The sequence below is a fragment of the Delphinus delphis genome, chromosome 5, assembly GCF_949987515.2.
Source record: "Delphinus delphis chromosome 5, mDelDel1.2, whole genome shotgun sequence".
In the NCBI taxonomy this organism is placed as follows: Eukaryota; Metazoa; Chordata; class Mammalia; order Artiodactyla; family Delphinidae; genus Delphinus; species Delphinus delphis.
The window spans coordinates 76691726-76704694 of NC_082687.1; the positions used below are offsets into that span (position 1 = coordinate 76691726).

The following is a 12969-nucleotide window of genomic DNA, read 5'->3' on the forward strand; positions in this document are numbered from 1 at the left end:
TAATAAGGGTTTACAACCAAAACAGTTGATTATTCACTTTAGAGATACGAAGGCAGTTATCTATGAAGCCTAGGTTCTCAGAACATTCTTTTTTCATCTTTCGTTATCGATTTCAAATAATGACTGCTGTTGGCTGCTCTATATATCCTAGCGCTTACCTCTCCCTAACCCTTCTGATCATTTCTAAAGACGGCAACAAAAAAACTTTACATAGTGGAAAGTTTCACTTCTACAAAACCAAAGGCAATTAATTGTGTTGATTTTTTTTAGCATGACAATGCAAGGGTTTTCAGACGTCTAAAAGTAAAAAAAGAAATGACTGTCAAGAGCAAAACTGTCCCCAGTCAATTCAGACCCTGTGGCAGTAGCATTCCTCTGCCCTGGTTCTAACTCATGACAGATTAGGGCCCCTGCAGACCCTACATCTCAGGAGAGAAGCTGAGCTGGGCTTCTTACTATACAGATCACCTTCCTGGAAAGTGAAGCAGAACTTTCCTGGCCTTGAACCTTAATGCCGTCAGAAATGATTCCCAAAACTCACTGGAACGAAAGCCGGGTGGTGTCCACTACTTGGCAGTCGGGAGGCTGAGGCCCCACCCTGACCCTGCAGGCAACCATTAGGTGGTTTCTGAACCTCTCTTCTCCTCAGTTCTTCCCTCTGTAAGATGAGGTGGAAGGTAGTTTTCCAGTTTGAAATAGCAGGTTCCCTCCAACCCAAGATAATCTGGAGCTGTTCCAAGCCCTTAAAGCAGTTTCAGTTTAAGACAATGTGGCCCGTAAATTATCTTCCCACACGGAAAGATTCTGGATCTTAATTTGTAGCCTGTTTGGTAACACTTTGACAGAGGGAAGCAGGTGAAGGGTTGGGGGTGGTCCCGGGGCTGCTGCAGTTTTTAGTCTTCGGCGTTGCACCATCAGTGACAAAGTCAAAACCAATCTATGACCCCGAGCCCTGCGGATCACTCATCATATATACTTAGCTGGAAGGGCCCTGTCAAATAACTCACATATCATTCGGGTTAGGCAGGTTCCAAAATTATGGTGGTTTGTCTTCCGTCAGCTTGGTTAAGTCAGGACTACCTTTCCTTGCGTCCCCTTCCCCAGTGGTTCTAAATGAGAATCGGCTCGAAGACATGCCTGTGTGATTTTTTGGAAGGTAAAGTGATGCAAGGGCCACTCTTCTCTGAGGGTCATCATAGTCAGGTGTGGCGACAGATACACACGAGGTGCTAAAGGTCCCAGCTCATCCTCATTCTCCTCCGCTCTACCTCCAAGTTCTTCTTCCCAAGTTCTGACTTTGAGGCATGACCTAGGGTGGTTCCAGGCCCACCACCAGACACCGGCCGTCGACGCGGAGGTGGTTACTACATGGCGGCTGCAGCTGCCTAGGGCCCCGCGTGCCCCCCGCCCCGGCCCGCGTCAGCATCTGTGTGTGTTCCGCCGCTCAGATGGGCCCCCTGGGGACTCCTCTTGGTCTGCACACCTCCTCCTGCACCCTCCCCTCTGCAGCTCCTCACACAGTGGTGTCTGCTCTCATTCCTGAAACAGCTCCTGCATCCCATAGCCCTCAGAGCAACTCTTCTCCCTAGATTCCCCAACCAAAACAAACACAAATCCCCAAATGGACACTGTTGTTCTATCTATGTGTAACTCCTCAGAGGGCCCCAAACCGAGTGTTCTGCATAGAAGCTGTTTTTCTATGTGTTCTGTGTCACAGTGTGCTTCCCAGGGGCTCAATGTCTTTGTCTAAGAGGGTATAAATTGTACCAAAAGACAGACAACCTCGAAGTGCACACACACGTGTGCATACGGTTGTGTGCTGGGAGGAAAACATAATAGGAAACTTTCTTAGTTTAAAACCTTGCCTCTGTGAATCCTCAGGCAGTGATGTGAACTGAGACTCTGTCCCCAGCCAGCTGAGGCACAGGCGGACTGTCCAACCTGTAATCACAGGCCTGTGTCCCCTGTCCTCTCCGCCCAGCGCGTACTCACAACAGTGCCCACTGGCACACACCACGGATGTGGCTGGTCTCAGCAGCCCTACTACGCACACCCGCGCAGAGGTGTTGCACTTGGGTAGCAATACTGGGTATGCAAGACGCCAATCCCTCAGAGATCTCACTGCTGGTTAGGCAACATTCCTACTCTGACCCACAGGCGTTCACCGGGCAGTCCTTCACTCCTGGGCTGAAAAGCAGAAACCCAACGTTTAAAAAAAAGAAAAAGAACACCGTAAAAGTGCGGGCATGAATTATCTGTTTTATTGCTTTTTATTTAATGCAGAGTCGATATTTTTGAGTAATGGTAATAAGATGCCAAATTGAACATTATTGAACATTTAAACAGTAAAGTATATGGAAAGAAGCCCTCAAATGTTAACTCCTTTAAGTTGTAGCTGGTGGAACAACACAGGATAAAGGCTACTGGGCTTGTCATCATGGTTTATGACATGGGGAACAGCAAAGAGTCCCCACTGTCAACCAACTGTTTAGGCACCAGCGGCAGCACGTGTGCCTCCCTTGGAAATGTCTTGGGAGATCTAGAAAGATTCCAGATATGAAAGCCCTTCCTCACCCCTCAGGCTTGAAAGAGACGCCCACCACGGAGGGTGTGTCGAAAAACTCCTGTGGAATAGAAGTAGTTACGAAGATACAGTAAAGAAATGGTTCTGCTGTCCTGGAAGTGAACTTGCCTCCACGGCTCCTCTCTAACCCACCACCCGCTCCAGGAGATCATGGGGAAGAGCCTCACATGGCGACCAGATGACACCAGGGCCACTGAGAGCAGCCTTTTGCTGGCTGAAGGCACCGGGTCCTCATCATCCTGAGGGAGGGGGTCGCTGGGTTGTGAGTTACATTCAAAACGCACATCCCACCACAAAAACTGCTCTCAGCTGCCGTACAGTTGATGCAATTTCAGGCCGAAAGTCTGAAGACTTTGAAAGCCCCAGAATGTCTGGGACCCCTGGAAGTCCTGACATGCAGGGCGACTTCCGCAAGGAATCCGATTCCCAAGGGGTGGAGACTCAAAGGGACACACGGCTGCATTACATCACACGACAGCAAAAATGAATACACGATTCTGAAATATGGATATGAAACACCACAACAAAGTAAACCTCTCAGGCTCTACAACTGCAGGTCGCACGCTAGCAATACCTGGCAGAGTCTAAAAATTGGTGATTTTCCCATAAAACGTTTATCTACAATGACTGTGATCAATACTTAAGGGCTAAGCAAAAAGTATATGAAAACTATTCTTCTTAAAAGACAAACTTCATTAAATACCAAGCACAGTGATCAAATATAAGATGTCAAGTTTAAATAAATCGCTTCCGATTTTTCCCAGTGGTAATCGGGGCTTCCACAACAAGAATGGTCACGGGCCAACCGCACCCCTGCTGGTGACACTGAAGGTGTAAGTCACACAAACCCTCCTTGGAAGAACGAAGGGCCACAAGTTGGCCAGAGGAATCATCACCTCCAGCCTCGCCGGCTTCTGAAATCCCACAGTATTATGAATGCCCTTTACAGACACAGTGATACTGAAGAAGGAAACGATAAAGAAACACAAAAGTGCTTTATTTCAAGTCCATGCCATCTAAATCTACTGAGTACAGTAACCGGGACCGGAGAGGGGACGTATTAGAACCTAAACAACGACAACACCACCAGGACGTTCGCCCCCTGCACTGCGAATCTTAGTTCAGAAGAATCCGCGCGCTGGCAAGCCAGTCTCCTCCCTGAGAAGCACGCTCACGCTCCGTTCTCCCTCCGGCATCTTCATGTCTCTCAGTTAAGGCCTGGACAGTGTCAGGGCGGTGGTGACCCGGTTCTGGAGCTGCGCTCTGGCGGGGGCTGGGCTCCGGCCGTCAGTGGCCCGCAGGCTCGGGTGGTACGGGGTCAGGCTCTGGGCCGCCCAGCTCTGCCGTCTGCCCCTGGAGCCGCTCCACCGTCTGCAGCAGGGCTGACCTCTCCAGCTCCAAGGCCAGGGTCGCTTGCTTCAGCTTGCTTTCACTGGTCAGGAGCTTCTCAATGGTGGCTTCCAGGCTCTGGATCCTCCCATTAGCCACCTAGAGAATAAAAGAAATGAGAATGGAACTGCCCGGGGAGAACATGGGAGATCCACTCTGCACTCCACTGTCCATTCTCGAAGGCACTCTGGAGCCCTGTTCTGGCAGAGACGCATCTCTCCACGTTTACTCTCAGTTCTGGCCACAGCGGAAGACTCCTCGCAGGTGGGCTGGGCCGCCCCGAGATCCTCCAGCACCCTCTTCCCCTGCCGTGGCTACTCTGGAAGCCGCCTGTGGAGATGGCGGCTTCCCAGTGCAGAGGGAGCCCGATTCCCGAGTCACCCGCTACAGGAGGACAGCTGTGAAACGGCCCGAGAACGCTTCGCGGAGACAAGGCGGAGGGTCTGTGGTGCTGCTGGGGTCCGGAGCGTTGTCACTGCAGCACGGTCCGGCCCACTTTGACAAATACACGTATGTACAGGTACAAACTGATTTCAGACAGACCATCAAAATGGTTTCTATGTGAAGGCCCACGTAGTAACAGCTCTCTACTCTGAACCTTTAATACTCCCTACAGTAACAAGGACGGGCATTTCCCCGGGAACGTGTGTGGAGCGCTCAGGGTGGCCGAGCTCTGCTAAGAGGGTCACGTGCGTGGCCTCACTGGCCACAGACGCCAGCAGTGTCCCCACTCCCACCCGTCCGCATCCTCAGCACACAATCAGTGTCAGGCCGACCTTCCAGGTGCTTCTCTCTTGCAACGGACCCTCCTCTTCTCTCTAGTCCCCTCGGGCTGGCTTCCCAGGCAACCAGTTAGTTGGCCCCAGTGAAGCGGAGGAGTTTCCTGAGAAAAGCAGCCTCCTACGTTGCTGTCCCCGGGCCTCCTGGCCGATTCCAGCTCTCCGCTGCATTCTCGAGTGCTCGGGCCCGGGGTCAGTAAGGCACTGCACTGGCTCGCTCATCTGACCGGCCGTCTACGTGTCCCCGTAGGTTTTAGGTGGGAACAACAGTACATATTTTTTCCCTCGTTTTCAAAACAAGGGAAACAGCTTCTTGAACAAGACAACACTTGTGCGAGACAGACAATTCTATGACTCAAAGCCTAGGTCTGGCTGTGACACTGGAACACTCTAAACAGAAAGAAGAAAGGACTGAGATCCTAAGTTTGCCGGCTTACCGGGCAGGGGGCGGTCACGCTGAGTGGGTATGTCCAAGCAGTCCTCTCCGACCCTCACACTCCTCCCCACGGTCAAGGCCTGGGACGGGTCCCACCTCATCCCCTCCAGGGACCACTCCTTCTGAAGGCCACAGCACTCCCAGGGGCACCTCTCAGCTTAGCAGTGAGCTGATGTGCGTGGTCATTTACTGGCCAGCACGAACGTCAGGTCTCCTCCTCGGTGAGACTGAAGCTGTCTCACAGAAGAAAACACACCTCACCCTGCATGTGGGTCTGGCCTCCCAAAGCACCCGGCTCACGGGCACTCAATGACTGGTGGTGGATTATTCCAAAAAATGCACGTCCCTTAGCATTTGGCAACAGACATGTCTAAGCAATCGTCGTAAGTACGCTGCTGGACAGAAGAGCTAAGACAGTTTAGTCTCCAGCGGCTAGATGACATTCTTAAGTGTTTAACAAGAAAATAGATGGGGCTTTGGTATGTCCAACAACTGTATGAATGGAACAAAGCCAGGAAACAGGTCAATTTTGATACTTGGGCAAAAAAGCAAAGATTTATGTTGGAAAATTAAGTATTGCATTGAACAGCTATCCCTGGACTCTGAAAACTATTTTAAAAAAAAAGAAAAAAGGGAAAAGAGGTGTGAGTCTCACAGAACTCATGTGGTCTGGCTGAAAGTAACTCCACGTGACTCAGAGGGTAATGAGAGAACTACATGCAGGCACCCACAAACGGACACACCACAATCCCTAGCCCAACTCTTTGAGAGCTGCAGTGTCTTACAAATGTTGGTGGCCTCTGGCACCCAGCACAGCTGGAACCGGCATAAGCTCTAGTCTTGAATGATACGTCCAGAAGCACAGAGCCACGCGGTCAAGAGAAAGATCATTCCAAGGAGGACATCTGTTGTTACCAATTACCTCTTGATGCGTTTCTTGAGGACGGAGATGTCTGAGCAGCTTTTCACAACTCCCTCTCTTCACAAAAGGGGTACAGTATCACAGGAGCAGCGCAAAATTACTTCCCCTCTTCATCACAAAAAACCCACATGGCATCAGCCTAATAAAATGAACCTTTTATTTGAGCAGTATCCTAACGAGACACATGCTTCAACTTCAAATCTGGGCTTTGTTAGAAATGTTTCCATCCTGTCGTACTTCAGGGACCTACTGTTTGTTTGGAAGGCATTTAAAATTACCACCTACACTGCAGACCCTTACATGCAAGATAAGGCTCTCCGTTCCCCGGCACCTCCCCTTCAGGTTACAGCTAAGACACCCTGCAGAAATCGTACTCAGGCATACTTTCAAGTTAGGACAGCTCAATCTTAGAGGAAAAAAGAGCTAACTTTCGGAATGTGACTGGTAGGCCTGGGTAAGGATAGACTTTTCTTTGTTCCTCTACAGCAAATATCTACTAGGTTTCTACTGGGGTAAAAATCCCTGCTGGGGGGAATACATTTTAGACAGGGGTTGATTTATTAAGCTCCAAATGCTGGCCTTTCTCCCATCACTGCCAAGCTTGTGTCTGCAAAGCAGCAACTTTCTATACAGAAAACTAAGAGGCTTAGATCAGGATGGAAAGCTTATTCTCAGGACAGACCAGGAATACCACAGAATACATATTTTGGAAAAAATATAAAGTTTTCTCCACAGCAAGCTCAAAAATAATTTTTTAAAACACCCCCTTCCCCCCCTCCACACACAATTCGTTAACAATGACAGCTTTACCACCCATATTGACATTTAAAAAGCAGACTGTATGGTTAGTTTATTCTATCTGATTGTTAGAGGAGTGCTACCCCCTACCCCAACAAAAAGGCATCTTTTTGTCCCTGTCGCACAGATGAGGGAATCAGAGCAGAGCAGGTGACAGTATGGGTGACACTGGACCTAGCAAGATCTGGGTCTCTGGACTGCGCCTCTGTGCTAGCTCCATCTCTCCCTCCTGCACGCACGTCTGGGTTTGCCTTTCTACTTACTGTATGTCCTCATCCGCATTTATCCATGGTAAGACGGAAGCTTCCAGAGGGGAGAACTGTGTCCCTTCATGAACTGAATTTTTGCATTGGCACCAGGGACTCACAAATCCTGATCACAGGCTCTGGTTTACTCTGTTAGGGAGATCCTGTGGCCCTTTCCTCACTCGATATCACTCCGAGGACCTAGCTGTCTTCGCTCCTGAAAGCTCATGCCTTTGATTGTCTCGTCATGACTCAAAGCGCAATCGCTGGCTATTCGGCTAATAGTGCGACGGCACCCTGAACCCAAGTTCAGCTCTGGGTCTGTCTCCTGAAAGGGTTAAGTGCAGAAATAGCCTCTCAGAAAGTTCCAGGACAGTCTGACCTTAGCAAAGGATAATGTCTGCTTGCTTCCTAACAAAAAGGAACAATTCTCCTGGGCTACCTTTGATCCCAACTACAAACAACCAGAAGAGAAAGGGCCTGCGGCCATGGGAAAACCCAGCCCGCTGGTGCCTCTGGTGAGTTAATGAACTACCATACACTCAAGGTTCGGGAGGCTACCTTGTAAATATGCCCTACCTGCAGTTGTTCAAGGAGGTCAAGGTTCTGTTTGCGTAAGCTGCTGTTGGTTTTCTCTAATCTGTCCATTCTTTGGTTGTCACTGAGAGGAGAGGGATCGATAAGTTCTTCCTGAAGCACGTGGTACTCAACTTCATAAGCTTGTAACTGTTTAGAGATGTCCATCACAAACACCTGTGACACACAGAAAAGTCATCAGGCACGGAAAATGAGAAAAATCACACACACACACACACACACACACACACACACACACACACACACACACACACACACACACGACCATGTCGACGGGTGTCCACGAAGCACCTGCTCTGTGACTGATACTATCAGTGATAAACAAGGAAAACTCTCTGCACTGAGAAGGGAATAATTTTACTTGGGAAGAGAGGATTTAAGAAGCATTTAAGGGACTTCCCTGGTGGTCCAGTGGTAAAGAATCTGCCTTACAATGCAGGGGATGTGGGTCCGATCCCTGGTTGGGGAAATAAGGTCCCACAGCCACGGGGCAACTAAGCCCGCCCACCTCAACTACTGAGCTGGCACGGCTCAACTAGGGAGGCTGTGTGACGCAAACTACAGAAGCCCACGCGCTCTGGAGTCCATGCGCCACAACTAGAGAGAGAAAACCCGCACGCCACAGCTAGAGAGAAGCCCACGCACCACAATGAAGAGCCCATGCGCCACAACGAAAGATCCCGTGTGCCACAACAAAGATCTCGTGTGCCACAACCAAGACCCAATGCAGCCAAAAATAAATTAAATAAATAATATAATAAATTAAAAAAAAGAAGCATTTGGAAATAAACCAAAGGTAACAGCAAGTGTAGGTCTCTGATACTCATTTTTCAAAAGCCAAAACCTTCTTTTTTAAAATGCTTATATGAGTTTATTTTTACTTCTTATTTCAGTACTTAGATCATTTTTCTCTGAAAATTCTATTAGATTAGATTCACAACTATGGGTCAAAGAGAGAATAAAACAAAACAGAAGAATCACAACCCCATTTACTCAGTCACCAGGTCAAAGTTTAATGATAGTTCAGTTGGATTTTCAGAGTTACAAGAACAGCTAAGTATGGAACTGTTTACTAAAAAACCCTATTCTGCACACAAAATATGCAGAAATGAGCCAAAACCCAAATGTCACCCACATAGATGAGTGAATACAAAACAATGCCTGAGCTGCCTTCCTTTCCATAATAGTAACAGTCATGAAAAAAAAACCACTCGTGTGAAAAACAACCCCAAAGCGCAGAAGTGAGTGAGCTGTTCATATCTGTACTTTCTCTTGATGAGTGAAGTGAGCTGGATGGAAGCTGGGACGATGAGGGTCAGAAGACAGAGGCTGCTGCTGCCCCAGGCGTGAAGCCCCAGGCGTGACGTCCCAGTGTGGATCTGAGAATTCAGTCACCACATTAAAAAAGCCAGATCAGAACACACATCTAAAGAATGAAATGAGTCTTTATAAGAGCAGAAACTAACTCTTCACAGCATCTCCTTAAGAAAGAAATTCCAACACAGTTAAAATCAATGAAAAACTCACTGCCCTTGATGGTACCCTGTTAGCATTCAAACACGAATGAGTCCCATCTTTCCTGAAATCAATTTTCAAAAACCATGTTTACTTTCTCACCATTCCCAGAAATCTTACTTTCTCTTCCCATCTTATTTTCTCTTCCCATCTTATTTTCTCTTCCTTGAGATTAATTTTTCAGCTTCCTGGTTTTCAATTTAATTCAATGGCTAATACTAATTAGGCACAAAAGTCACTATAGGCCAAAAAAGTAATACACATTGTATTTGTGACGCACGTGCGTGTTTGTGTGTGCAGTTGACTGCGTTGATCTGATTCTCTGCTGTCCCTCAGAGTGACCGTGAGCTGGCAGGGATTATCATCTCTATTCTACAGTCAAGAAAACTGACTCAGAAGCTTTCAGTCAGCCCTTGAATGGGGGCTCGGCTGGCGACTCCCTGAATGACCCTGAGCAAGCTACTTGACCTTTCCTGGCCTCAGTTCCTGGCCTCCACCACATGGAGGTGGTAACACCTACCTGACAGCATAGCTGTGGGGAATCACGAGACACAGGCCTGGCAAGCTGAGTTGGTGCCCTAACTTAGCTAAGGGATCTGCTTCCACACAGCTGTCACAAAACCCCTCCCATCCAACCTTGTGCTGCAGCAAAATGACAAAGGATGTCACACCATGGAACTTCTGAACAGCTCAGGGTAAAGACCACACACATTAAAACCGAGATTGCTGTGGCATTAGTGTGTAATTATAAACACGGTGCGGGATAAATGTCACACACATTTTTTCATCCACAGAGGTTTTTAAATGAGCTCCTAACCTGGAAAACCTGGGGACAAAACCTCTGGCCTTTGATCCAGATTGATGAGCGGTATGGTTAATGGCTCTCAACCGTGCACAGAGCGGAGTGCTCTCGGAGGCCTACGTTAATCCCCAGGAACCATCCTGGGTCGCAATCATCTCTGCTTAACTGCATCATTACCAAAACACATACACAGCCCTCGCAGTCGTGCCTGGGAATTTATTCCCGACCATGGCAGCATATGGCTGGCGGTGACAGGAGCGCCCTGGTCCTCAAATGACGCTTTCTCACGTTGCTGTATATTCTTCATAACCATAATTACACATGGCTTCGTGGTATTCTACCAACTCGACGTATCAATAACCATGTTAATCCGGTCACCAAATGCTGGATATCCAGTTACTTGTAAGTTTTTGTTATAAACAACTTTAAACATCCTCATATGTACGGCTTTTCCCATATTTTGGATTATTTCCTAAGCATACATTCCAAGAAACGGGATTACTGAGTCAAAGGGTACAAATATTTTACTGGCTCGTGATACATATTGCCAAATTGCTTCCCAAACGGGAATAATCCACATACAACGCCATTAGCAACGTAAGAAGGTGCCTGATACAGTATACCCTTGGCACTGGGCATTGGGATTAAAATGTTTCATTTTGTTATTCTAGGAAGGTAAAGCATTATATGTTATTTAAATTTAAATTATGCACGAAGCTAAATATTTTCCCAGATATCTGCTTGCTAGACGAGTCTCCTCCTTTAGAGAATTCGTTTCTGTTCTTGGCGCGCCTGCTCTTGGAGACTTGTGTTTCTCTTTGCTGTCTGTGGACACTCTGTAATGAAGCCATCAACCCTGATGGCTGCAGAACTAGTCACATACTTTCCACCCTCCCCACCCCCAGACCCGTCCCCCCAGCCTGGTGGTCTCAGTGGCATACCAAGAGCTGGATGGGGGAGCCTCTGCCTGGGTATCAAAAATAAGGGGGTGCAGTGTCTGTGGTGAATTTAAAAACAAAAATAAACCCAACTAAAAGTTGGTCTGCTTTTTATTATCACCACATGCAAGCAATTCTAAACAATGTCAGTAGTAAAGTACTCCTCCCTGCCGTACCCACCCTCTTGGTACGGCACCGACTGGCCTTTTAAAAAACTAATTTTCAATAGTGCAAGCTGCTCAAGCAGCAAGGGCTCCTCCAAGGCCGAAGGGGCAGCCTCACCACCGTGGTTCTGAAGAGCAGCTTCTGAACAAAGGAACGTTGTTAAGATTCTGGTTTCTCTCCTACAAGCTCAACTAGAACACAGACTTGTCTGGTGTGCTTACAATGAAGTCGCCCACAGCAGAGCTTTCCAACGTGCCTCTGTGTGTGTGTGTGTGTGTGTGTGTGTGTGTGTGCATGCGTGCGCGCGCATCTCCTGGGCATCTTGCTGAAATGCAGATTCTGACTCAGCGGGTCTGGAGTGGGGGGCCCAGATTCTGCGTAAGTTCCTATGTGATGGTGCTGGTCTGGGACCGCACTTGGAGCAGGGCCCAAAGGACGCTGAAAATAGGCTATTTGCCCCGTCCTCCAAAGCCCCCCTTCACCTGCTCTCTCCCTACACTGACCTGAGGCTGCACGGGCACACGGCACTCGCTGTGATGAGACGACACCCCTGACCTCCCTCCTCTTCCTTTCTGTTTATTCCCAGGGCTTCCCCCTTCTTGTGAGGCGATTTTTACGGCTCACGTTCAACTGACAGTTAAGTCACGCTGAGGAGCTGCCACAGAGCCTCAGAGACCCTTGTCTCCACGCCCTGGACTCTGTCAACTCTGGGCCTGCCCCTCGGTGGCAGCTCCCAGCCTGGCTGCGCTGAGCGGGAGCTCCAGAGCCCTGTCCTTGGGGACTCTCCCCACCCTGGATGCAGACTGTGTCCCAGCGGCTCGAGCTGAGGCTTCCACGGAGACGGTATTTAATGAAATGGAGCCTGGCTATCACAGAGATCCAGCCCAGCTCCATCCTTCCACACACAGGACAGCAGCACGCAAAGAACACAATGTCACTTCCACCCTGTGGGCTCTCCAAGGCTGCAGAGAAATCACGCTGCCCCTCAGGCCTCCCTGCTCTGAGTAGAACTTGAGACTAGAGCACCCTCTGCAGGGAGGGGATGGGAGGGGGCAGCGAGCAGGCAGAAAGCTTGACAGCCTGCAGAGGTCAAGTTCCAGATGGAACACGTTGGAGGGAAGGAGGGCGGAGAGCTGCCTGGCATTGAGTCTTGTTTCCCAGTGAGACCTGTGGCGGCAGGCTGAAAAACTGGACCTCAGATTCAGATGCTGTGTCCCTACTTCCAATCCCCGCACCTCCCGCCCCCCCACCCCGGGGAAAGCTGAACCGGCACCTAGAACTTCTCTCTTGCTCCCGTGCCTTTGCATGTACTATAATGGGGGGTTAGCTGACTACAGCCCGTGGACCAAGGCTGTCCCGCCACATGCTTTGCAAATAAAGCTTTACTGCAACACAGCCGCTTCATTCCGACAAATACTGGCTCTGGTGGCCTTCATGCTGCAGAGGCTGAGCTGACCTCACGTGACTTTACGGTCCACAAAGCCTGAAACACTTCCTCCCTGGTCCTCTGCAGAAAAGGCCCAGCTGAACTCAACTCCCTCAGCTCCCCGGTCCCCAATCCCCACTCACTGCTCACTCCCTGCACAGCCCGCTCCTGCAGCCCCTGCACAGCACCACTGGAGCTCCCACCACTCTTGCAGTTACTGGTTACACGCTCCTTTTCTACACAGGATGGGCTCTGGTGCCCCAGAGCACGTTACACTCTGGGCTCTGCCACCTCGTACAGGGTGCTGGGCGTTTACTCCCTCCGGGCCCCAGAGTTGTTAAGGAGCCAATGGAATAAAGCATGCCAAGTTCAA

General features: G+C 49.3%; 1 protein-coding gene across 5 annotated transcripts in view; it reads right to left on the reverse strand.

Annotated features, from left to right (window-relative positions):
* Positions 1-2246: 2246 nt before the first annotated feature.
* The window catches only part of TBC1D1 (TBC1 domain family member 1), a 215191-nt gene continuing 204468 nt past the window's right edge, over positions 2247-12969 (reverse strand). For all 5 annotated transcript variants that reach the window (XM_060012706.1, XM_060012704.1, XM_060012705.1 and 2 more), the window contains 2 exons: positions 7733-7906; positions 2247-4072 (listed from right to left, as the gene is read on the reverse strand). In XM_060012706.1, the coding sequence (XP_059868689.1) occupies positions 3872-4072; positions 7733-7906 (375 nt within the window). In that variant the 3' untranslated portion in view covers positions 2247-3871. The remainder of the gene's footprint in view (positions 4073-7732; positions 7907-12969) is intronic.